The 24864-nt window shown below is 40.4% G+C and overlaps 1 protein-coding gene across 2 annotated transcripts in view; it reads right to left on the minus strand.

Annotated features, from left to right (window-relative positions):
- septin9b (septin 9b) overlaps positions 1 to 24864 on the minus strand; it is a 71776-nt gene that overhangs the window by 31476 nt on the left and 15436 nt on the right. The window contains exons 1-2 of one of the 2 annotated variants that reach the window (XM_030729048.1): positions 24264 to 24355; positions 9825 to 10502 (exon numbers count right to left, since the gene is read on the minus strand). In XM_030729048.1, the coding sequence (XP_030584908.1) occupies positions 9825 to 10502; positions 24264 to 24285 (700 nt within the window). In that variant the 5' untranslated portion in view covers positions 24286 to 24355. Of the gene's footprint in view, positions 1 to 9824; positions 10503 to 24263; positions 24356 to 24864 lie in introns of those variants that run through there. The other variant, XM_030729039.1, reaches the window with a different exon arrangement.

Below are 24864 nucleotides of genomic sequence, written 5' to 3' on the forward strand. Positions count from 1 at the left end.
CGAGGGAATAAGTGATTGGCCTAAGAAGGGAATATGTTAAGGCCACCCAATCAGGGCAGAGCACATACTGAGCTGATTAAAAGAGTCTCCTCCATGACTCAGCCGACTCTGTGACTCAGTGACACATCCTCCCTTAGAGAGGTGGGGGGAGCTGAGGAGGGAGCAGAAAGCGAGGGGAAGGAAGGCTGGAGGGGAACGAGGAGCCAGAGAATAAAGAGATAGCAGCAGGAGAAGGAACGGGTGGGGGTGGTTGGGAAAGTAAGGCACAAGAGAGAGAAGGGGAAAGAAGAAGAACATCTGGCTTGGCCTGGATATCTACAGGGAAGATAGCTGGGTCTGTTGGAGACTTCCTGTTGTGTTTTTTTTTTTTTTTTTTTGCTGTGGTTGCTCTGCTCTCCTGTGGTGCAAATGGAGACAGCATGTGTGATAAGTGAGGACACCCAAATGTGGCTTCCAAGACTTAGCCTCCGCTTCTGGTTAAAAATCACTGAACATACATTAACAGTACGGCTGGATCAATCTGCAAATATATCTCCAGCTACTTCACATATTGACAGTAAATTACTTCACTGCTCCAGGTTTTTTTTCCTTAGCCTGCAGCTTAGACAGTTTATCTCAAGGCTACTATAACTTATGTCTATACTTGTATTTTATTAGCTTTTTACCGTACCAAACTAGAAAAGAATGTGCTGGGTTTTTTTGTTTTGTTTTTTTTAACAATGATGATCCATAGAAGATAAAGTGATTTTGTGGTCTCAGCATCTGTTTAAAGAAAAGTGTCTGCCTGTGGTTTATTGTTTCTCTTTAAAGCCACCAAAGCATTCCCAGCTGGACTGCTTGATACAATGAGAAGTTAAAAAGACAGAGAAAAGTAGAAGCCTCTTCCACTTTCAGCTACCATATTTAAAAAAAATAACATTCATTCTACCATAAAGACGTCTCCTTTAAAATTTAACCACATCAACACTCTGGTAAGTACATGTTTTTACAGTTTATGCGAATGAAACAAATATTGTAAGAGGAAGTGCAGAATGATGTCTCATAAGATCTTAAAACAATGAGGTTTGCAAAAATGTGAAATGAAGAAAAAAGGAAAAAAAAATTGCTTAACTACGATCTTTTTCTGCACCAATTTTCCGACATCCCCATGGGAATAGGATTCATCATTCATCCTCTCCGTGATCGGCCTTAATGGAAACCAGGCGGTTATTCTGCCTCTGTAACGAGATAGTCCAAAACAGCCAAGCTGTCCCACAGATACAAAAAGACAACAAATGAACAGATACTCACAAAGGGGTTCTGTCCTGTGGTTGTTGTATACCTCACTGCAAGTAGAAGCCATATCTCCTGGAAGATCTTTTCTTTTTCACCGCTTCCACAAGAAAAACTCTAGCCTCCCAGTTTTTTTTTTTTTTTTTTGCTCCAGTTGCTGGTAAACTATCTACAACTCTGTAGATGATCAAGAACTAATCAAACTAACGGCCTTGTCCAGTCCATAAAAGACAGCATGTGATCTCTCATAATGCCCCTGAGCCTTCCCTGCTGACCACTAAATAGAACAACTCCAGAGGACTGGCCTTCTGGGGAATCCCTAACCCCTTGCTAGATCTGTGGGGGCCAGGGATAGGGATGACTCAATTCTAAATATGAAAACAGGACGGAAGGAGCTCTGTGATTAAACTGTTTGTGCGGTCACGGCAAGTCTTCGAGAAACATCTAACTATGTTATGATGCTAATTAAATACAACAGAAACTTTGCATATGCAGAGACAGAGAAGCAGATAGAGAGAGAAAATTCACTTCAGCTTCTGGGAACGTCCTTCTTTTATAATTGGTGTCAGAATTTTGTCAACAGGACAAAAATACTACATAGGTTTTCCACTGAATATTGAATCTCAGTATGATGGTGGATAATTAATCTGCAGAAACTTTTCATTTCACCGTACAGCTGTGTTCATGTCTACAGTTGGCTGTGTACCATCACCAAATCCTTCAAACCATTGAGGCTGGAGGTAAAAGGTTGCCCCAAAGTTCCTTCAAGCTCGACTGGTAAGTTTTTTTCTCGGGGGGGGGGGGGGGTCTTCAAAGAAAGTAATCCCAGTTATAGCATAAGATCCGGATCACTGCTTTCAGAGTCTGTGCTGATTACTGGACAGTAAAGACTTGAGTATCAGTACTGATGGTTGCCCTGTCTGAACTGAGAAACCAATCAGTCAGCTACATGTCTGAACTATGCTCGCTAGTATAATCTAAAACGTTAATCAGCAGGGCGAAAAAGGTGAGAGTGCAAAAGAAGAAATGAGTATTATTCATAAAAAAGGCGTGTAGTTTTTCTAAACATCATTCCGTGTTAGTAAATGTAATTTTAACCCTTTCATGCATAGCGGTCACTACAGTGGACAGTTATTCAAAAGCTGTTCTCTTGTATGCATGTGTTTTGTTATTATAGTTGCATATCAGTAAACACACAGTGGATGCTTGTGCATCATCCCATACACTGCTACCTACTGGCCAGTCATGGGAAGCTGTTTTTGTTATGTTATTTGTTATTTAAATGTAATTAACAGGATCAGAACAGCCGATCTGAGAATGCAATATTCATTTTCCATGCATGTGTGCTTACTTCAGACAGACATGCACCCTAACACACCAGTCCATCCGCTCTACTCACTTGAGCAGATGGTAAGACTGTGGTACAAAAGGCCATCTGTCTGTCTGTGCACAAACAGCCCTCGCTTACACATAGAGATCAGTTATAGATTTTTCCGGTATGTTCTCGCTCAGCCAACAAGTGGATAAAATATCATTAGTAGAGAATGTGGAGAAAAACACATGAACTTTTCTTCTGCTCTGAACCACTCTAACCACTCAATTTATACAATTTCTTTTATCCTGACTGATATCCACTCTGTCTGTAAATATATACCAGTTGCATTAAACATTAAACAAAAAAATGTTTTTGTCAGCCTCAGAATTGGAATGAAATATGTGTAATATTACTTACTATGATACTAAAGCAATTTATTGTCATTCCGGTTACATTTTAGGTTTGTTTGCAAGTATTCTTGATATAGTAATAAGGCCTTTAATCTTCAGCCTGACCATAAGTTCTCATTGCTAGCTGAAGATCAGTTAATTAAATTTATCAAATTTTGACTGATGGCACTGTGTAAATAACAATAGCGGAAATGTCTTATTCCATTTTAAGATCCTCTTTAATTATATGACCAAGATAAGAGACATGATTTTCCCATCAATTTCTTAGACAAATGAATCACAGTGGAGTCATGATCTAGATAAATAAGGGAAGACTCACATGCAGAAAGGCCAGATAAATGAAGACAATGTCAACAGACTAAATGTTATCTTGGTTTCCTTCATTAGACTCTGATGGCCCATATCCTACTATCTATCTTTTCTCTTACGGCAAGGTCGCTGGTTCTTTGTTGTGTGTGTGTGTGTGTGCGTGCATGTGTAAGTCTAAAGCTAAGCCGTGAACGTTTTGCCAAAAGTAAATTTCCCAGTCTGATGAGATGGAAGCAACATAGTATGTGCTTGGGTATGCATATGCTTTTAAATGTAAGTAAAGGAGAAATATGTGAATATGTTTGGGTTCACAGCATGCAGGAGTAATTGAATGAAGAGGGGGTGTTTACAGCAGTTTGGGGATTTGGCATAATGACTTAACAGGACAGAGGTCTTTCTGCAGTGGTGGGAAACTTCTTTAACCCTTGACTTCCCCCAGATGCTCAGTGTAAACTTCAACTTCCGAAAGCCTTTTCTGGGTGAGAGGGGAAACGTGTGTGTGTGTGTGTGTGTGTGTGTGTGTGTGTGTGTGTGTGTGTGTGTGTGCGCGTGTGTGTGTGTGTGTGTGTGTGTGTGTGTGTGTGTGTGTGTGTGTGTGTGTGTGTGTGTGTGACTATTTATCCGGCGCAGAAGTGCTGTCCTTTTCCCATTATTCAGTCGCACCTCCTTCCAGTGTAAGATGTTCATTTCAAATAATGAAAACATTTCATGTCAAGCCTTTTAAGTGTCTGCACACTTCAAAGAACTGCAAATGAGTTTATTGAAAAAATGTCTATCCTACTGATATATTGGTGTATTAAAAACTTTCATAACATATGACTGGAAAAGCCTGACATCTCTTTTCTACACCAGTGGGGTCCAAGTCTCTGACCCCAGAGCTATTTCTTTATTAAGCTCCAGCCATGAGAGAAAGCACAGTGGTATGATAACATTTTTCAGCTGTAAATGAAATGCTCAGTAAAACGGATGAAACAGTTTTATTTTACCTGACACCCAGACTCAGAATTTACTAATCACACACTGCCTCCTGGTGGCTCATTAGGGAAGCACAGCAACAGTGAAAGTCATATATAAGATAATAAGAACTGACACTTGTCACAGTTATCACTGCGGGGAATTTTGAACTGAAAAAACAGATGAGGCTCACTGACTTCCCATGAGCAAAACTGCTCATTAATTGGCAGCTGCGCCAAAGGCACAGACATAAAGAGTCTGCCCTTCAGCGCAAGACTGTCATTTTAAGACATATACATGATTTCAATTTGATTCTAAATTTCATTTTGTTAAAAAATATTAATAAATCAATCACAAGAACTGTATTAGATCATCTGCTGTGCCTTCATTAGCAACTGAGCACACAATAATATACTGACAGAGGCACTGTATTTAAATTTTTATTCTGTTTCTCAAACAGCGATGCTTGGGGCTTTAACATTTAAGAGTAATCTTCCATTCAGTTTACAGAGGTGTTCACTGTGCAGGTGAAGTCCTACATCATCACCTTTGTGCTGCTTGCTTTGAGAGCATTTAAAAAAAACAATTTAAGACATGTTACATAATGCAAAATCAAACAAAAAGGTTCTCGGCATTGATAAGAACCTAAAATGACAGAACACTTAAACTTAACTATGATGCTATTCTCAGTCAGCAGCAGCTTCTCCTCACAAGCGCGTAGGTAAAGCCTCCCTCCCCTTTCCTTTGCCTGTCTCTCTCTCATTTTTTTCCTGGGCAATTAGCCGAAGGGTCAGACTGAATAATGGTCTGGGATCAGTCCAGAGTAATTACACTGGGAGAGGATTGACCTCGCATATGCCTCTGCCAGAGGGTGCATGATGTGCATGTGTGTGTGTGTGTGTGTGTGTCTGTGTGTGTGTGTGTGTGTGTGTGTGTGTGTGTGTGTGTTGATGAGAGACAACAAAAATACGACAAAAAAAGTCTGAGATTAAGAAAGTATGTGTATGTGTGTGCGTGTGTGTGCGTGTGTGTGTGTGTGCATGCCCTTTTTTGACCTATGGACAAGCAGAGACAAATCACCCTCCACCCTCTCTGGGCTCCGCCTCCCCACTTTCAGAAGGTCAGTCCAAATTAAAGACAAATGGCTTCACTTGGTCTTTCTTCCACAGTGACTACATCTCAATTACGAAAACAAATGTAAACAATAATAAGAATTCATTAAAGCAATATAGAGGCATATTCTAGTTTGGCATAAAGCGATCTGTGCAGCGGAAATGAGGATATCTCTTTTGCTCCGTACCATCACAACAGGAAGACAGGACACAATGGCACTACATGGAGCAGCTCCTCAGTAACACCCATTAAATACACATTTACTCTCAAAGCCATAGCCTTGGTTTCCTTTCCACTTGTATTTTTAGTGCAGTAACAGTAAGAGAGCTGGTGATGAAAAGACACTTCCTGAAGTTCTAAATGTCCTCTTCACCTTTATCACAATAAAATACTAAAGAAGTTACTAAATGAGGTTACTGGATGTGACCCCCTCCCCAGTCTAACCTATACCAGTCCCATCATCCTAGATATAAAGACGCTATTTATGGATAACCACTCTGTCTTATGACATCCCCAATGTTTAGTTACTGTGAAAGGCGGAAGACCATCTTTGGTCTTAAAATGAAAACAAATCTGCCCTTTGATGCTTCAATCAAAAACAGCACAGCTATTTAGTCCCTTATTTTGCACAGTAATCTTAATCCTTCTGTCCTCTTGGTTTCAACATGAAAAATAACTGGGAATAAAGGATTTGCAGGCAAGAAAAAAATGTATTAAAGTTGAAAGTTGGTGATAAGAAATTTCTGATCTCAGGTGGTCCAAGCATTTTTTTTTCTCTAGAAATATTAGGGCTCCTTCTGCAATGAACTGATGTACAGCAGGCCTGACTGTCAAGATAACGAGTGGACCAGATACCCATCAGAATGGCTCTGGCCTGAAGTAATGGCTTTGTTGTAACATTTCTCAGATGTGCTCTAGCAACTCACTTACAAGACCAGGTCGAAGCTGTTAACTTTTTAAAAAATTTGCTTCTTTCTGTAGAATTGAGTAAAATATTAACGTGTTTTTATGGCACCACATTATTCCAGATGGAAAAATTCAATAGTATGGTTATTTTCAGCAGAATTTTGACTAGAACTCTATGACAATAGTATTTCTTAATAATACATTCCACATGGGACCAAATAGAATGAAGGGTAAATAAACTGATGACACTAAACAACCCTGGGTTGGTACATATAAATATAAGAAAACTGCAACATGTGTTAATGTCATGTCCAAAAGTGCATTTGAGTCTTTGTGTGTCTGTTGGGAGTGAGACAGTCGCCCACCTTGAGTCTGGTTCTTTCTTCCTGAAGGGAAATTTAGGAGATACAGTTCAGTCTCTAGCTAAAATACCATAATCATCATGTACAGTTGCTTGAGATGACATATGTTGTTATGATTTGGTGCTGTATGATAAAATTTGACAATATTGTGTGACCTCTGTTGACCCCTCTCCTCGAATGACGTATTTTCTATTCAGCAATTGAAGGTCACACAGTGTGAATGTGCGTCCACATTTCTTTTCATGCTGACCTTTTTACCTAAACATCCTGGCGTATTTCATTCCCCTTAATGCTCAGATCAAAGCACGGAGGGATATTGTCAAGTAAGCTGACTGACTTAGATCACATGACCCTGCGAGAGGAAGTGCTCTGCTGTGAGGTCACACTGCAGGGGAAACAATCACAGTGCGAGAACACGGAAGGAAGAACAGCGTGCACTACGTGCATTTGTGTGTGTGTCTGTGTGTTTGCGTGTGTGTGCACACGTGTGTGTGTGTACATGTGTGTACTCAAATGGCATGTGATGTCATTTTTCTGGAAAAACTGAATGGGCAGGAAAGCCGGGCATTTAACAGATTCGACCAAAACACTTTCAAAAAGTCACATGGTAAAAAAAAAATAAAACATTAATCTTTGGTTGTAGTGTTGCACATAACTTTTCTGTGTATACAATCTTTCACTGGTATGCCAATGTAAAAAAATATAACTTAATGCATTTATTCCTTTGATATGACTTCAAAATATGTGGCATGTACACTGCATCAATTTCAAATCTGTGACAGTAGTGCTTTGGTAAATGTTGCTTTTCTTTTCTTTTTTATTGCCACACTTCTCTTCTGCATGAGTTAGAGCAGAAGAAGGTGGGCCCATTCACAGCCACAGGGCCCTCCAGGCAGGTCACCCTTCATTTAGACCCCTGTTTGGGCCTCTCCCTGTGGACAAATGAGTGGTTACAACTCCCATAATCTCGAAGAGAACCATGTAAAACTTTCAGCACACAGTATGCTATTAAAAAAAAAAAAAAACCCTGTAAGTGCTACATGACATGCAGCACAGGCACACGGGCGCACTGGGACACTGTTCAACAACAAAACATCTGCCAAATGATAAAGTGCAGCATTTCACGGTAAAGCTAACGCAGTATTTCAAACCAGGGGAATATAAAATCAAATGGCTAAAATCAGCAGGAAAACACACACATTATGTTTCATCAGAAGATAATTGCAAAATACTTGGCAATGTGGATAATAGCAATATACTGATTTATCCAATACAGCATAGTTTTTCACTTTTATCCTAGTTTTTGGATGATGCAAGCTAATGACCATTTAATTTGCATACGTGACTAAAGGTACAGCCAAAAAATTAACAAACATAGCAGAAATGGTAATAGTGTGGCCATAATCCAATTTTTCTATAATAAAAATTTATCAAAAAACAATGTGAAAACAGTTTGACATGAAATGAGTAAATACTTAATGAAAACAATAAAAACAATACTTAATTGTCACTTGACTGTGCAGCTCCCCTCAGGTTCGCAGAGATTTATAGCAAATTTTTCAAATTAATGCTAATGATGTTGTTGTGCTATTTGCAAATTAGTTTGTTGACCCAAATAATCGATACTCCAAGCAGATAAAAATAAAATGTCAGGTTTAAATTTCATACAAGACAGTAATGTTTTACCCACAGCTACTCATTCATCCACTTCATATCCATATCCATCACTGAACAGAGAAACAAAAATTCACACCTGTAACCTATATAGATTCACCAGTTAATCTAACACGCATGTCTTTGTACTGTGAGAGGAACCCAGAGAACCTGGAGCGAATCCACACAGGCACTGGGAGAACATGCAAATGCCACACAGAAAAGGCCCCATCTGACCAGTGGTTTGAAACCCAGGACCTTTTTGTTCTTCTTGAGGAGAAAGTGCGAACCACTGCGCCACTGTTCCACCTACTGCTAATTATATAGACTAAATATTGTGCATACACAATAAACTGTACTTCTAAATTCAGCCACAATTGGAAAAAAAATCTACCAGGGCTGCTGAGATGCAGCTTGACAGTTAATCATTCTCGATACAGGGAGACAGCTCAAGCTCAGAGATAGGGTAAAGCATTATTTTTCAAATACCACATTTACCTGAACATAAACATAACCACAAATTGTATTCTGTATCATCATGGGTCATGTTAGCTGCTTTCTAAAAAACCTACATATATAATAATATCCTGTGGGATAAAATTAATTCTTCTATCTCTATAGTCTTACTGCATCTATGACACAGTTATTATTTAGCTACGCTGTAAAGGTTATCACAAAACCCTCCCCAGCTTAAAAAGAGATGTGGATAACTACAATTACAGACAGTCCAGTCTACTGTTACTACCAGCAGACAGGCCTCCAAAGATATACTTGTGTTTCTGACAGACATGCAGACATCAGATTAATCAAACCAGCTGCTCTTGTTGCTGCTTTTTTCTTGGTTAGCGATCTGATTCTAGGGTCACTTTGGTATTGCAGTGTGAGGGCAGAAAGGAAGGATGTAGGAAAAAATATAGTCCAAAAGGAAGTCCAATAACATCAGAGATCAAATAAAATGTAATGTGGAAAATGTGACATTTTTCACCCGGGGGTTTTTAAATGTAAACTAGCAGCCAGGAGTGAAAATTTGCTGTTTTCTCATCACATGAGAAAATGTAATTTGGTTTTATTTGAGTTTAAGACAGTCTTTTATACTCTCTTTAGTCTCTTTTCCACTGATGACATTCCCACATCAATATAGCTCAATGCTAAAGCAGTTACACAAGTTGGTGAACTACATTACTGCACCAAAGCACTACTTTACTAAAGCAGTTAGAATGCATGAGTAGACAGCATGTTAACAAATCTAAGCAGCTTGTCAAAGAGAATTTCCCAAATCAACAACAACCAACACCCAATAGCATCCAACCGGAACAACAGCATTAAGGGTATGTGATACACGTAGATGAGAGGTTAATAAACAACCTAACAAATCTCATTGAGTTACCAGTTACCACAAAGAAACTGCGTTTCAGATGCGATTTCAATAAGAGTTCAGCAGAGATGTTGAGTAATTTCAGGATATGACTGGAAGGAAAAATATGAGTGGAACGAGCGTGGGTTGGACTGATATGGTGAAAGCAGACTTACTGTCAGGGTTGGGGGATTTGCGTCCATGGTTAGGCGAGGAGCAGCGGAAAGTGGTGACGATGGTGTTGTGGTGAGGGTTCGGGTGGTGCGGGTGGTGCACTGCTGGATGGTGCCCATTGTTCTCGGGAGGTGCTCTGGTGATGTTGATATCGGGTTTACGGATATCCCCGGGACTAGGGGGCTCAAACTTGCGGGTGTGATTTTGCTCAGGGGCTCGGCTGGTCCCGTTGTTGTTCAAGTTGCCCTCACTGCGGCGTATCACTGGGGAGTCAGTTGGTGTCTTGGCAAAAGTTACCTCCCTCTTGTGGCTCATCTCAGGGGTCCTGGAGTGTCCCAGGACTTCTGGGCGTTTCAGGGCGCTGTTGCTCACAAAGCGTTGGGAAGCAGGACTGGTGACATTCTCGACCTGCTTACTGGTGGAAGAGATGTCGATGGAGAGTTCAGAACGGCGGGACACAGGCTCGGGAGTCTTGGAACCTCCTCCACCCATGATGGAGCGGGGCTGGGTATAGTTGAGGTTGTTGTTGTTAGCGGCCGGGGCGGCGGAGCCGAGGTCACGGTAGTAGATGCTGGTGGGAGACATGGCGTTACGGTGAGGGGAGTTGGTTGTCCGACGGGAGCCGGGTGAAGAGTGAGATGAAGTGTCAACATCCTCTACCTCAAAGGACCTCTTCAGGGCTGCATGAAGAGACCAAGACAACATTTTATTCATACAGTCATTACAGTGTTACAGTATATCCAGATTTCTTTTAAACAACTGTGACTGCTCCTTCTTATATTTGATAATTAATTAATTAATTAATTACTGTTGGTAATTACTGTAATAAACATGTAATAAACATACAAAATAGCCTGCAGAAATGCATTGACAATATATTATTATTATTATATTATTACAAATTCCACATTTGGATTGCTTATAGTGATGCTTCAATTCATAAGCAGCAATTTGCTCTCTTGCTGTTGTCTGAGATTGAAATAGCTTTAATTCTGTTCATGCATTATTCATACAGCAGGTCATTTAAACAAGTGTGGGTTTGTTAATGAAGTAGAAAAGAAGAAAAAAACACTATTCTGCTTCACAAATGTATGAAAGCAATATTTCTAAGTTGTACTTAGATGTACTTAGTTACTTTTCACATTTCAGTCAGTAAAACAGAACAAGCTGTGTTGGAAGCATGTTGATTTGCAGTTACGATTTCTTAAACAAATCAAGTTCATCTTTCCCTTATAAAAGATTTGTGGGTGAAGACTGACATTTACAAGAAGTAGGAACAAAGTCATAAAAAAGTCATCAAGAAGGTCAAATCAATTAACAGAGAAATATAAAAAAGCCAACTGTTTTTCTAAAGGCATTATGAACAGTATCCAAGTAGTAAAGTGCCCGAGGTTTGAGGGTGGAGAAGCTGTAGAAACAATTTTGGTGCCACACGAGTGAAACAGCATGCGCTAGCAATTAAGCCATATGCTGTATCTAATTTCATTCTCAATCACCAGCAGCAAGTTTTTCACTGCTGTATGGACCGACATGTTTAAGCCAATCCGTGCATTTCTTTGTCATGACCTCGTTGCTATGTGTGTGGTACGCTGCAATGTGAAATTCTAGGCTTTTACACGGAGTCACTTGAAGCGTTTCACGACATGTTATAATGCACGCAATCAGCCAAACATCACTCACTGCCAAGCATCTAAGCGAGCAAAAAAAAGTTCCAAGACTCCCAGTTTTTGAGCAACATCAACAAGCGGATAAGGGCACATAGTTCCCGAAGGGTTAGTTGTGATGTGAGAAAATAACTGCACTGTCCAAGAAGACACTGAAGGATGGAATCACCCCCTGGTAAGAGTGCGCTGGCTGAAAGTCAACTTGAATTTGACTCCTTCCTGTCGAAGAGTTGCTGTGCCAAGCCAGTGGCCAGGAACTGGCATCATAATGATATACTAGTAAGACTAGTCCACTCACGCACACCCTTAAGAGCATCTCCAGTTTCTTTCAATCCAAAACACAGTGCTGAATATTTGATCTGTTTGCGGCTTGCGGTGTTCCAAAGTGTGCCTATGTCTTTATGCAACTATTTGTAGTTTTGTTCAAAATGCTTGTAAAAACATGTAAGTATGTGTTGAGGGAATGTATACGTTTATTTTAAGCAGCTACACACACAGGGAGGATACGAATCCGCAGCCTCACTGCTCTCAGTGTAAAGCCAAAACTCTGCGGAACGCAACACAATCACATCAAAGCTGTCTCCCAGCACACATCAGCCGGCATCCCTAATCTGATTTATGGCCATGGGATGCCTCCTTCCAGCATGGTGGACATTTGATACAATTTGCTGTCTAAGAAAAATTCAGGCCAAAGCCAATGTCTTGTTCTCTTTTTGTGTTACTTGGACACACCAAGGAAATTCCCATGCACCATGGGAATAAATAAATCTGATCTAACATCTTGGAGTTCATGGTGATTTGTCTTACAAATCCCTTTAACTCCCTGCACCTCCCTGTACAGCATTCATCTAGACCTTGAGGTACAGTTACCTTTCATCCTTGGCACTATTACAGCGTAGAAGGCTGGTTTTATGAATGCTGTCATGGCTGTGAGGTAGCTAAAAGCTGAAGTCACTGCATATACTGGAGTTCTACAGCGCCTGTGTTATGCGTGGAAAACATGATGTGTGCCTTACTAAGCAAAATTCTTAATATTGAAAAAAGACCATAAAACAACAAACACTCATAAACTCTTTAACACCATTTTTTTCCTCACACTCCTTTTTTCTTATTTTCTGTGCCCTAGATAGGATTAGAACAGAGTTAATGATCCAGTTTTCCAACCCATCCTTCCCTAGATATTCTTATAAAAAATAAATATATGTACAAAGATAAATATGCAATTTGTAAGTGGTATCCAAACCCACACAGCTACCGAACTATGTCCCTGCTGCCTTGTGTTTGATGATTCCTAAGAAGGTGTCCAAGGCTGTGGCTACTTTCAGCTCTGACCAGAGAGTGATTTGGTGTGCCACAAACCATCTGCAGATTTCATAAGAAGCAAAGAGGCTGTGATATGTGCATTAGTGTAGTCAGTGAGGCATTCTTTTTAACCTCCTCTACAGTCAACGCTTCAGACACCCATGCGCACTCTAACTTTTCTTGACACTTGCTGCACATGTTTGTTTAACTTTGGAGGGGTTGCAAATGTGAGAACTGAAACCTGGGGGACATATTTGCAGGCTTGACCAAAATCAGAGAGCTGAACCAAAATGCTTTGCAGTGACCTGTTAAGTGATTGCAGATTAGTATTTCTGGTCCTGGCTGCTTTGTGATTATATGCCTTCAGGCACGTGACTGAAGCAAAGGACTTGAGTGCTTTGCTCTCAGGTTGTTTGTATTTAGAGGCTGTGCAGCCAAATGTACATAATTTGAGAGCACAAGTGTATTTTAATCTTTCCGTGCTTTATTTTTTTCTAGGAATATAGAGAATGGAAAAGGGCATTTGGGGTATTTTTCACTCCCTCATCTGTCTGTGGTACCTCATTCTGTTTTCTTGTTTAGCTGAAGAAAAAAGGAAGAAGGAATACCCTAAGTACAGGATCACATAGCGATCGAAATAGTATTTTTTCCAGGACTGAGGGATGGATGAAAGAGTATAGTTCCCTGTGAAAGAGCATTCCCAGACTATGAGCAAGAAATGAGAGGTCCAGTCTACCCCAGAGGAAGCTCATTAACAGCAGCCAGAAGCCTCATCTCACCACATCTCCCCAATACCTATTACTGCCCAGTGTCCAGTACTTCGCAGTATCTCCTGTGGGATGGTAATGCAGCGCAGACAGTGTATTTCAGGATTACTGCTACAAACAAGAAAAAAACAAAAGCCAGAGGCAGCTGTTCACAGTCATTTATCCTATGTACAGCCCAGGTGTCTGGTCACGCTGCCTCTTTATCATCAGTGTCATCACTTACTCTCAAGGACATCCCAACAAATGAATGCAAACATTCAGTATCACCTCAGCGCAGATGCACTAATAAGAGATAGTCAGGGCTTTGTGGGAGGAAAACAAACAAAAAAAGAAAGGGGAGGAGGCAGAACTTAGAAACTGGGAGTTTGCAGGCTGAGAAATGCAGAAGGCAAAATAAAGCTGCTGCTTGTGGTCTGTAAGCTTTTCTATTCCTGGCATTAGCTGGGAGTGAAAGCTGTCCACACTGATTAGGTGTGTCAGAGGTCCACTAGATTTGTAAAAGGCTGAATTTACACACTGTTACATTTCTGCAATAAGATTGCAAATATCTGCAAAGATCACAATATATTTGTTAAAAACCTTATAACATCAAATTCATTCCATATGGTGTTGAGAAATTTTAGGGATGACTGGTGGTTATTTTAATGATTAAAAGCTTTTAATTAATTGATGTTCAGCTCCTGTTAATGAACTTCAACACTTGCTATGTATGTAGCACAGTAAAAGTCCTCTGGGAAAGAGAAGGGCTTATGCATCTGAACCGCTGTAAGGCTTTTAATATGGAACAGATGGGTAAAATGCTTAGTTTGCATTAACAGCAAACTGCTTTAACAGCAAATCGACACCATAAACAGAGGCAAATTAGAAAATTATGATTTTTTTTCTTTTTTTTTTTTAACTAAAAATGGCAAAACAGGGAATACTGTAAAAGCAGGACTTTGTCAAGTAAAAGTTCAGTAAATAAGGGCTCGAACCACAATTCACCTTACACGTGTAGCATATCATTAGTTTGACAACAGAGTTACTTCTCTTTAGATAAAAAAATGTACATAAAAGTAGTAAAACAACAGCAGCAACATAAGCAAAACAGTAAATCAGTATTTTGAATAATGAAGGGTGTACTTCATTGTACATAATGTACTGTAGCCTTGAACTCACAATTGGGTCCTGTAATTCTAGCCTCACGGCAATAAGTCAAGTGATTAAGACAGTTACTGTCTGTCAAACACTGGTTATATAAGACCATTTTATACACAGTACAGTTTATCTGATGTCAGTAGCCACTGAATATATATCGATGTGGTCAGGCAAGGAAAAACATGACCAAACCTTCAAGTGACAGGACAAGGCCAAACAATAAACGATAAAATTTCACACTATGGTATTCTGCTTCGTAAGACAAAACCTTAATGCTAAACTGTCAAACACACACTTCTTTCAGCTGCCCACTGTTGGGGTGCGTTTGCTTATGCTGCCCAGGAGCAATACATCTCACTGTGTCAGATTTACTGCATGGGTCTCTGCTGGTCTGGCTGAGCGAAATGAAATTTTGGGAGTGTTAGAGGTGTTTGGTGAAGTGGAGAGACAAGAGGAGAAGTCAGAGTAGAGTAGATATCAAAATTAGCTTTTTTTTTGTTTTTTTTTTTGTGCAATGTTGATGAAGTAGATGATTAATGGGAGGATCTGAATAGAGGATCTGAACCCTAATCAGAGCTAAGAAGCAATTTCACCTGTCAGATTTTAGAGTGCACACACACAGAGACTCGCAAAGTCATTGTTGGCAGCTGTTGAATGGCAATCCCAGTTTGTGGCTTCAGGCGCCACTCTAGGCCTTAACCTCTGACAAATAAAGCCTCATTCTTTCACTTTGGTCATTCACTGGTTAACTGTATTTCACATGAACCAAGTGAAGGTAGAAAGAGAGTTGCGGTACTCCACTTAGGAATGGATAACAAAGGGAGTGAAAGGGAGAGAAAGTGGATGACGAAATGGACTCATGCAGATTATTAAACATGTTGTTCACTGGAGCCTGGTGACCTCAAAGCAAAAATGATAATGTTCTTACAGCATGAATCACACAACACACATAAGAAGATGCCTCAGCAAAAACATTTTTTAAGAAGGCTGTACCACTGAATCTGCCAGTAAATTAACGAATAAGGAACACGATGATCCAGCGCTGTCAGCTGTATCTGCAGCCTCTGGGTGTGATGATGTCACAAGCAGCAAGCATAGAGTCACTAACAAAGGGCTGCAGACTAATTCCTTGCAGGGCAGAAAATACATGCATGCAAAACTTCAAGAAATTTCTGTTTTATTCAAAGGCCCAACACAGCATATTAACAGTGACTTACATACCACCTGTGCTGTAATATATCTGCCTCAGAATGAACAGGACCTCAGAGAACTGTAAAGAATGTGTTGTATATACGCTCATAATCCACTCATACCAACTTAATAACACACTAGCCTCTCTGCCAAGTTTGGAAAATGTGCCACACACAGACACTGTCTTCATTTCAGTGTTAATTTCCTCTCTGTCTCCACATGTCATATGGGCCAAAAATGTTGCACCTGTAAGGAGATAATCAGCCTAAATAACTCAGCTTGGTTTAGGTTGGCAGAAACATAAGGAGCGCATTCTACAAAAGCCTCTGTGAATATATAAATATGGACCCACTATGGTGCTTTATAAGGTTAGACAGAGACATTCTCTTCCTTTTAGAAAGTCATAATATTATTTCAGTGTGCAGTTTCTATGGAGGTTTCTATCAGCCATTTTCCATAATAGTCTCTATCCAAAGAGGGATCATTATATCTTCAGTGTGTTCACCAATTAAACTGCCTTTTCCTTTCAGTGCCTATTTTCTCCTCAGTGTGAGATATAGTGCAGTGCAATGTACTTCAAAGTGTAATGATCTGGGGTAAAATGAGGATTTACTCAGTCAAGTGTTTGCTGTGCACCTCTCTCTATAGCTGTCTCTACCCTGAATGGAAAAACTTAGTCGGTGTATTGGCCCTAACATTAAAAACCAGATGAAGCAAATAGCGCTGATCATTTCTTTACAATGCAATGATCAGGGTCATGGCATTCTTCTGCATGCTGCTTTGAGGTGTTTCATCAACCTTAAAGTTGTTACAGACCTAGCACACCCTCCCATGGTAATGACACTCCCCAAAGGCAGTGGTCTCCTTCAGCAGAATAATACAGCATTTAAAACAGCAAAGAAAAATGATCAAGAAGGGATAAGGGAAAAGGCGAAACACCCAGTTTTGACCCATCCTCCAAACTCCACAGATCCCAATCTGATCAAGCATCCATGGGATGCGCCCTAACAAGCCTAATCCACAGAGGCCCCACAAAGCGAAGTATCTGCTGCCTACGTCAGTCTAATTCCTGCATCAGTGCATTCAATTCAGAGGATGAGAGTTTTCTAATATAATTTACATACTGTTTTAAAGGGAAAAAAAATCCTTAGTTGAACGTGACCACTAATACAAAACCAAAACAAGCTCTTTTGTAAAACCTGCTGCAGAAATGCCAGGGCAAATCAAACAATAAGCTTAAACCTGTTATTGCTCCTTATAATTTTTCAAGCTGTGGATATTACATGCATCCACAGCTTGACAACATAATAGTGCAAAGCCGTATCAAATCACAGTAAACCAGCTCATTGGACAGAAGTTGCTTTACCTGAACAATTCAAACACAGCTGCCCTAAAACTGAGTACTTTCAACAATCTGGTCATTCTTAAGGATGTAGAAGTCAGCATCAGCCCGCGACATCTGATAGTAAGCATCAGGCCAAGTAGCAGCTGGAGGGACCGACAGGAGGAGGAACAGGAAAGAAACAAGCAAGGAGGAAGGAAGAAAGACAGAATGGCAGAGGAAAAGGAGGACAAAGGGAATCAGTGCCAGGTCCACACTGGTTTGACAAACAAAGCAGAGACACAGTTGTGAGTTAGACAGATGTTAGTTGTTACTGCTGAGGTTTTCACCGTCTCCCTTTCAGTGTTTTCAGCTGCAGGCTTTCCGGTGATGGTATAGTGAAGTGTCAGTACTGGGTTCTTTCTGTTATTGTCATAACCTCAGTATAATAAATAACAGACAAAAGGCAAAGGGGGCTAGCATATACCCAACACTGTTTTTTACATACAAACAGACACACACACACGTGAGTACACCAACCCATAAAAACAAGTATGAAACTATGACAAACACACAGCACATTAACATCAAGTGGAAAGTAACACTGGTCAATATTAATAGCCTTTACAAAATGAAAATGTCTGACAGGTGAAGAGGAAGAAATGCAAAAAATACACAACAAACCTTCAAAATCTGAAATAATTCCCTCCAAGTGTGGGTTGACTCCAGAATCAGACATTTTTTTCAGGCTGAAATTTTCACACAACCTCGTTTTCTTTCAACTTCAAAGCAGTTTCCCTGTTAATTCTGAACAAACTCAAAAATAGAATCAGTGTGAAACAAGTTGGAGTCCACAAGTTTCTCTTAAAGTATCAGCTTTTTTTCCCCTGACTTCCCACTAACTTCTCTATATTGCTGAATTCAGACCTCAGAGAGGGAGAGAAAAGGCAAGCCTCCTCCCTTCTCCTCCTCCCTGTAGTTACACACCCACCCCTCTCCCTAATGTCCTGTGTACGTGTGTTTCCCCTGCCCCCCACACACTCATACATGCACACTCATGTAGCCAACAGACTCTTTTCAACCAAAGTGGCTCTCAGGTCTGATTTCCTAATTAAGCCTTTGAACACCTCTGACAGTGAAAGTGGACAGCATGTCAAAAAGTCACTTGAACCAAATTAAACTGCAATCAGACCTGATCCTATGTTACAACTGTGGCTGTTCTGATGGCTTTCATAAAGAATACTGGCACAGCCTAAGTGAGACTGAGGTTTCAGTTTTGAGTAAACAACCTCTAAAACTGGCTGACATGTTAATTAGAGTGCAGTCACTTCAGGAGTCGCTGCTTTCCTGTGACATGAAAACCTGAGAGTCTTCCTGGAGAAAGCTGACATTAGGGATATACAGTGGCGCCTCTGGGCAATCGGCAAGTGATTCGCGCACCAGCCCGCCCTGTGTGACTGCGTTATCAGGAAGAACATGGGAATTTAAGCTTGGTGGACACAGGTAATCTAGCACTACTGCACTTCTTCGGGCAGTGACACTGATGAAAAGCCTGCTTTTGATGTGGTGGATATGGTTACATTTCTCGTCCTTGAGGCTGCTCTGACCAATTTGGTGACTGATCTTTGTAGAGGCAGAGAATCAGTGTTGAAAACATGTTGACAAAACAAGCCAATGTGATGAAATATCAAAGTTAGCCATGCGTATACTTAACCACTTCCACTGTCTCCCTGTGGGATGTGCTACAGGGTTTCTTATCCAGGAATCTACTGCAGAGTCAATGCAGTAGTGATGCTATCACAGTAATTGATGACTGGTCATGAGTGAGCAGCTTATCACAACTTCCTGTCTGGAGACAGAAATGACCGCAATGCTGGTGAACACATTCTTATCCTGGGTTGGTTTTTCGATTTTCACGCTAATGGCAGAGGCCATAAGCATGAATTTAGAAGCTGATTCCCAATTGGCACTCAAAGGAAACCTAAAACTAAAGCATAGGGCACAAGAAACTGGTATTTCCCACTTCATCGTCACACATTAGATCTCACAAATCACATGCAGTTTTTCACAATTAGAATGGAAAAAAGGGAGGCTTGAAATGGTGGCTGGCACATTTATAGCTTTTAAAAAGTATTTGCAGAATCCTATCTGAATGAAAAGCTCAATTATAAGGTGTACTAACAGGGTGCCAAGCCCACCCAGAGGCCCCTAACCCTAACACCCGAGAGGTCGACAGTAACACAGAATAACACTGTGTGTTTGTGTTGCAGCGTCATTACCTCATACAACTGCTGAGAAGGTGTCTAAGGACAAAAAACAGAGCATGGCACACACAATGTACCCTCAATTCATCAAACATGAACTTCACTGAGTAAAATATCAACATTTATTTTCAAATGTTGAGCTTTAAGTCCACCTTAAGAAAGTATACAATATAATAAAGATTAAGCTGTGTACAGGTCTTTATAGCACATTGTGTGTGTGTGTGTGTGTGTGTGGGTGTCCCTCAACACCCATGCTGGCTGTGTGCTGCACCGTAGACCATATGCAACACGATTCTGTAGTAGTTGTACTAAAACACACATGGCTTGTGAAACACACACCTCATTTAAGCTTGTGTGTATTTATCCCAACATGGACACACAATCCAGGTTGGCAGTGAGGAAAAGCCGAGCAACAGTGTGAGGGAAAGCTCAAAAATCCAGAGTGACATCTGGAGTGACAAATCTGTGAATAACATTACATGAAAATGTGACTTTGTTTACACTGACTGTGACTGCGGGCACAGGTTTGTTTGTGAGTTTCTGTGGGTCTATGCCCCAGAAAGAGTTTTGTAAACGCAGAGGCCTTTGCCGGCAGTAGGAAAAATGTGTGTGACCAAAATCGTTCAGCCTCCTGTCTCTGTGGCAGTGCAAAACACCAGAATTGTTTGTTTTGTATCTTTTACCTGTGTGTTAGTGTTCAGTCCATTTAGCAATGCAATGTTTCCCGAGTATTTTAATGTTTTCATCAGTGAGGTTTCAGTGACACACAGTTGATTTTCATGGGATTTTTTTTTTTTTTTTGTAAAGAAACAAGTAACATTGCATTTAATTATAGATTTATTTGATAATTAATGCATCAAAAAAAAAAACAATTTCAGGTTTTACTTTAAAGTGTTGAAGATGCAGCATGCTACTAACATGGCAAAATAGCTGATACCCTTGGAAACAAATTAGCAGTGTTGCCTAAAAGGTCACACATGCACCAAAGTATTCAATCTTTTTTTTTTCTTGTATATTAAAGTGACACTGAGGCCCGATCAAAGTCACACATGTTGCAGTTACCCAGGGTAGCAGTGGCACATAAGCCTTGCTTTAACTATGACCGTTCACTGGAAAAACTACTGAGCAAATGATGATTCATGTTCTCTCTGTCGTAGTAAGATAAATTGGCTTAAAATTTGTGTGGAGAATTTATACTGGCAGGAGGCTGTCGTGGTTTTCAGACTTGGATGTTAGTCACTGGATAAGTAATTGGTCTCCTAAGCCTGAATGGCATTTTGACACAGATATACGGACTCTGACCAAAGGGTCACATGGAAGTTAATAGACTTCTTCCACATTAATATTGAGTAGAAATGGGGAAAATGTTATTCTCTTGCTTTCTTTTAAGTCTGAGTTCATATACACGCTTTTACGGTGAGACATACATCATGTGGCATGAAAAGCAAGACTGAGTATTTTGTACATGAAATGCAAGTTCCCCACACACAGCTACCTCTGTGTTGACACTATATGATGTCCTCCTTGCATCCACAGCTGACCACCACTGTTGTACAGTCACCTGTAATTGATCACCTGAACTTTTTCAGACGAGTTTCTCTATCTCTGTTTTGTCACCCCTCTACTAACCCACGTTTCCATCACATTGAATAACATCACCTGTCTCCCTCAGGGGGAGTGAAGGTGGGGCTTCCTTTACTCTCTGTGCTGACCGTTTTCACGGCTCCCTCATTTATCATTACTAACTAATAATAAAAGAAACAATATGAGGTGAGGTACTGGGAGAGCAGCGGGAGGAGAACTGCGAGGCGTTCACTCATAGAGGATATCCTGTACACCTCTTTTATGGAACACGGTGAGCTGAGTGATTTCCTTGATTTCCTTTAACTCTGGGTTCATATGTATTTGTGGATGTGGGCGGGGTTATGTGCACGTGTCTTTTAGGGTGAGGGTATACAGGGCTCAGAGTGGATACAGCAACACAACACTTGTACAACCGCATATTCATGTGCTAAAAGAGCCAACAGTTAATTAAAAACAGAAGTTGCAGACTGTGAGTTCAGATTCAGCAAAAGTCCTGAATTCAAAAATAATGCTGAAGATTGTGTGCTGCCCTTTATGAATACAGCTTGTTCACTTACTGTACGTGAATAATGGCCACAAACATATTTAGACAACTAAGCCACACTTAAAAATATAACTTCTTTGCATTTGCGGAGAAAAGCAAATATAGAAATGTTGCATCCAATAAACTAAAATACTGAAAAACAAATTAGCTGCAGTTTGAACAATCACAGTCCTGTGAAAAACAAAGTACACTCCAACACAAGACTTCAATCAGACAGTCTGGAATTTGACTGGACCACTGTAGCACCTTGATTCTTTTATTTTTCAGTCATTGTGTGGTAGATTTGTGACTGGGATCATTGCCCTGTTGCATGACCCAAGCTTTAGCTGTCAAACAGATGGCCTTGATTCTAGAGTCCTTTGGTTTACAGAAGAGCTCACGGTCAACTCGATGACTACAAGGTAACCATGTCCTGTGGCTACAAAACAAATGCAACCCTCGTCAACCCTGAGGGTATGAGGTGTTTGTGCTGATATGCTGTTTTTGGTTTTCACCGAACATGGTGCTGTGCACTATGGCCAAACATCTCCAATTTGGTCTCAGAAGGTCAGACGCATTGTGCTTTGCTGAGATATGACTGTGAAGCAGTAAGGGTGTACTTAGTTTTTCACAGGACTGTATTTAGTTCAAATTGAAGACAAAGTGTATTTGGGACACCATATAACGCCTGCATTAGTGTCCTTCTGCCCTTTAATAGATATAGTAAAGTAAATTCATCAGTGCCAGGACATTCTTTCTCTTCTACATTTACAAGTGGTAGAAAGCTTTTATTAATGAGATTATATATTGTATCACACTACTATGTGTCAAGGCAAAAGCTTCATGAAATGGCTTCATCTTAACAAATGTGAGCAGATTTTTATTGCCTTATTTCCCTAAGGGAGTGTATCAACTTGTCTTTTTAAAAAAATATCAAAGAACGCTTTAACTAGCCTATTTAAAATGCTTTTTACATCTACTGAATTACTGAATTGTTCTTGCTGTCAAAAGTGATGCTAAACAGCCCACAAAAATACTGAAATTAATGTAATCCCAACAGACTCGACAGTTATTTCCTCACAGTTTAAATGGCAACACATAAAACAACATGACACATTTCTCTTATGTCAAGTCCTAGTCTTTGTTTCATTTCGCTTTAGCTGGATTTTCAAAGCAATTACAAGTCAATATGTTCACCATACAGGGCAGCCGTGGCAGATGACATTTCATATTGAACATATTAACTGTAATCCTGAACAGACGAGGAAAAGGAACGCAGAAGACACTGAGTCAAGATGGTGGTGTTACAGATGGACACAAAATTATTTTAGGCAGTCTTAGCTCGTATCATTATCAGAACAGAGGCTGAGAAGATCAGCGGTGGGTGGTGTAAGGGCAGCTGTCAAGACAACAGGTCCAAACTAAACCACACAACATAAACGGAAACCAGGAAACAGCCCATGCAAGACTTCCTCAAATGAGAGAAGTACAGGGTGAAGTCATATCTGACTGCAGTGTTTTCTTGGTGTCAAAACAATGCCTTGTCACCTCACATACTGTACACCGCCCATGACCCCCTCCCAAATCTTGCGACAGTCTTTCCTAAATTCATCAATTTCCCATAAAAATCACCCCATCTGTAAAATATGAATCATTCACAAGGAAAATTTCACAGAACTGAGAGAAATGTGACTGCGGTACAGAGGATAAGATGACACAGCAACAGTGCCATCAAGTGGAAATAAAAATTGGTGAGCAATGTGTCTATGTGTAGAATATGACTCTCTGAGCTCAAGCACCTTAATAAAAGCTGAATTAAGGTGTCATTTGCAGAGTGTTGCTCAGTTTGATGCCAGGACTTGATAACAAAGGATGCTTGATTAGTCAGAGTAAAGATTTAAGTCCTGAAATAATAATAATAATAATAATAACAGTGGTGAAAATTTCCATAGTCGATGTTTCTGAGGAGAAAATTACATAGCAGCAGTTGCAGGACAGTATAAAGAATCTGATTTGTTTTGAATCTTCCGTCTCTCCAGAACTAAATCATATTAGCAAGAATATTAGCTCTGCTCGCTATCTCCCTTGACTTAAAATAAGCTTTGTGTGCCAGTTAAAACTAATCTGACAACTGGATTCTGCAGCTTAAAACCCTTGATGATGGTATGAAGACTTAGCTCTGTCCATCTATGGATGGATTGTGCATGTAGATCAACCTTATCTGAAGCTGACAGTTAAAGTTCAGCAGCAACCGGAAGATCTCTCTTTCTGGGAAGTCATCTTTGACAGCACATCACATGAGGTTTACTCACTGTTTCTTTGTGTGTGGTAGCTGTTAAGAAATAGTTTGAGCACATCGTAGCCTACTGTACATGTGGCTGCCCATTCAATCTGGTAAAGGAAAAGTTTAAGATGTGTAGCTCACACAACATCTATGAGAAATAGATCAGAAGGGTAAAGATGACCTATAGACAGCCACACGCACAAACACACACAGACACAGGTCTCTAAGCAGTGGCTCCCACCTCAACTGATCAAGCAAGGCAAACACAAGTAGGGTGGCTGTAGCTGAATGCTGTTGTACTGCTAAGGAGCTGCTTCCATCTAAAGTCTTAACAAAAAGAAAAGAAACCCTCTCCGGAGGAACGCCGTTAAGCACCAGCTAAGCTGAAAAAAACTTTAACTTACCAGCTATTCTGTCTCGCTCCATAACTCAATGGCTACCTCAAATAGCCACATGCAACCTCTCGCTTTTCTCTCCTCTCTTTCCTTTCCTCTCTTTTTTCTGCATGAAGACTTCCCCTTTCTCCTGACTTAGTCACCCTGTCCCCCTCTTCCAACCCTCCCTCTCTCCTCCCTCCTCTTCCTCCCTCCGTCTCCCTTGCTCTTACTTCCTCCAAGTTTTAATGTCTTCAGTCTGTCAGAATAACAAGTGAACAGAACAGACAACCACAGCCATGTGCGAGTCATATGGAGTCCCTCTTTCTTGCTTTCTTTGATTTCTCTCCTAACTTTATTTTCTCTCCTACACACATATTTCACAGACTTTTATCATAAGTGGATACTTTTTCACTGTTGCCCTTTTCTCCTTTTTGATTCTGTTATTCCCGTGATTAAAAAAAAAAAATAAATCAACCTAGTCCTCCTTTCTCTTTATCTCACCAGCTCCCCTGACACTGAGGCTGCATTGTGTCTTTGAAATAGAACCTCAGCCCATTTCGCCATTGGCCCTCATGTGAAAATAAACTCACTTATTTCAAGAAATACTCCAACAGTCCACAAGGACTCC

This window comes from Archocentrus centrarchus, chromosome 1, assembly GCF_007364275.1.
Source record: "Archocentrus centrarchus isolate MPI-CPG fArcCen1 chromosome 1, fArcCen1, whole genome shotgun sequence".
Classification (NCBI taxonomy): Eukaryota; Metazoa; Chordata; class Actinopteri; order Cichliformes; family Cichlidae; genus Archocentrus; species Archocentrus centrarchus.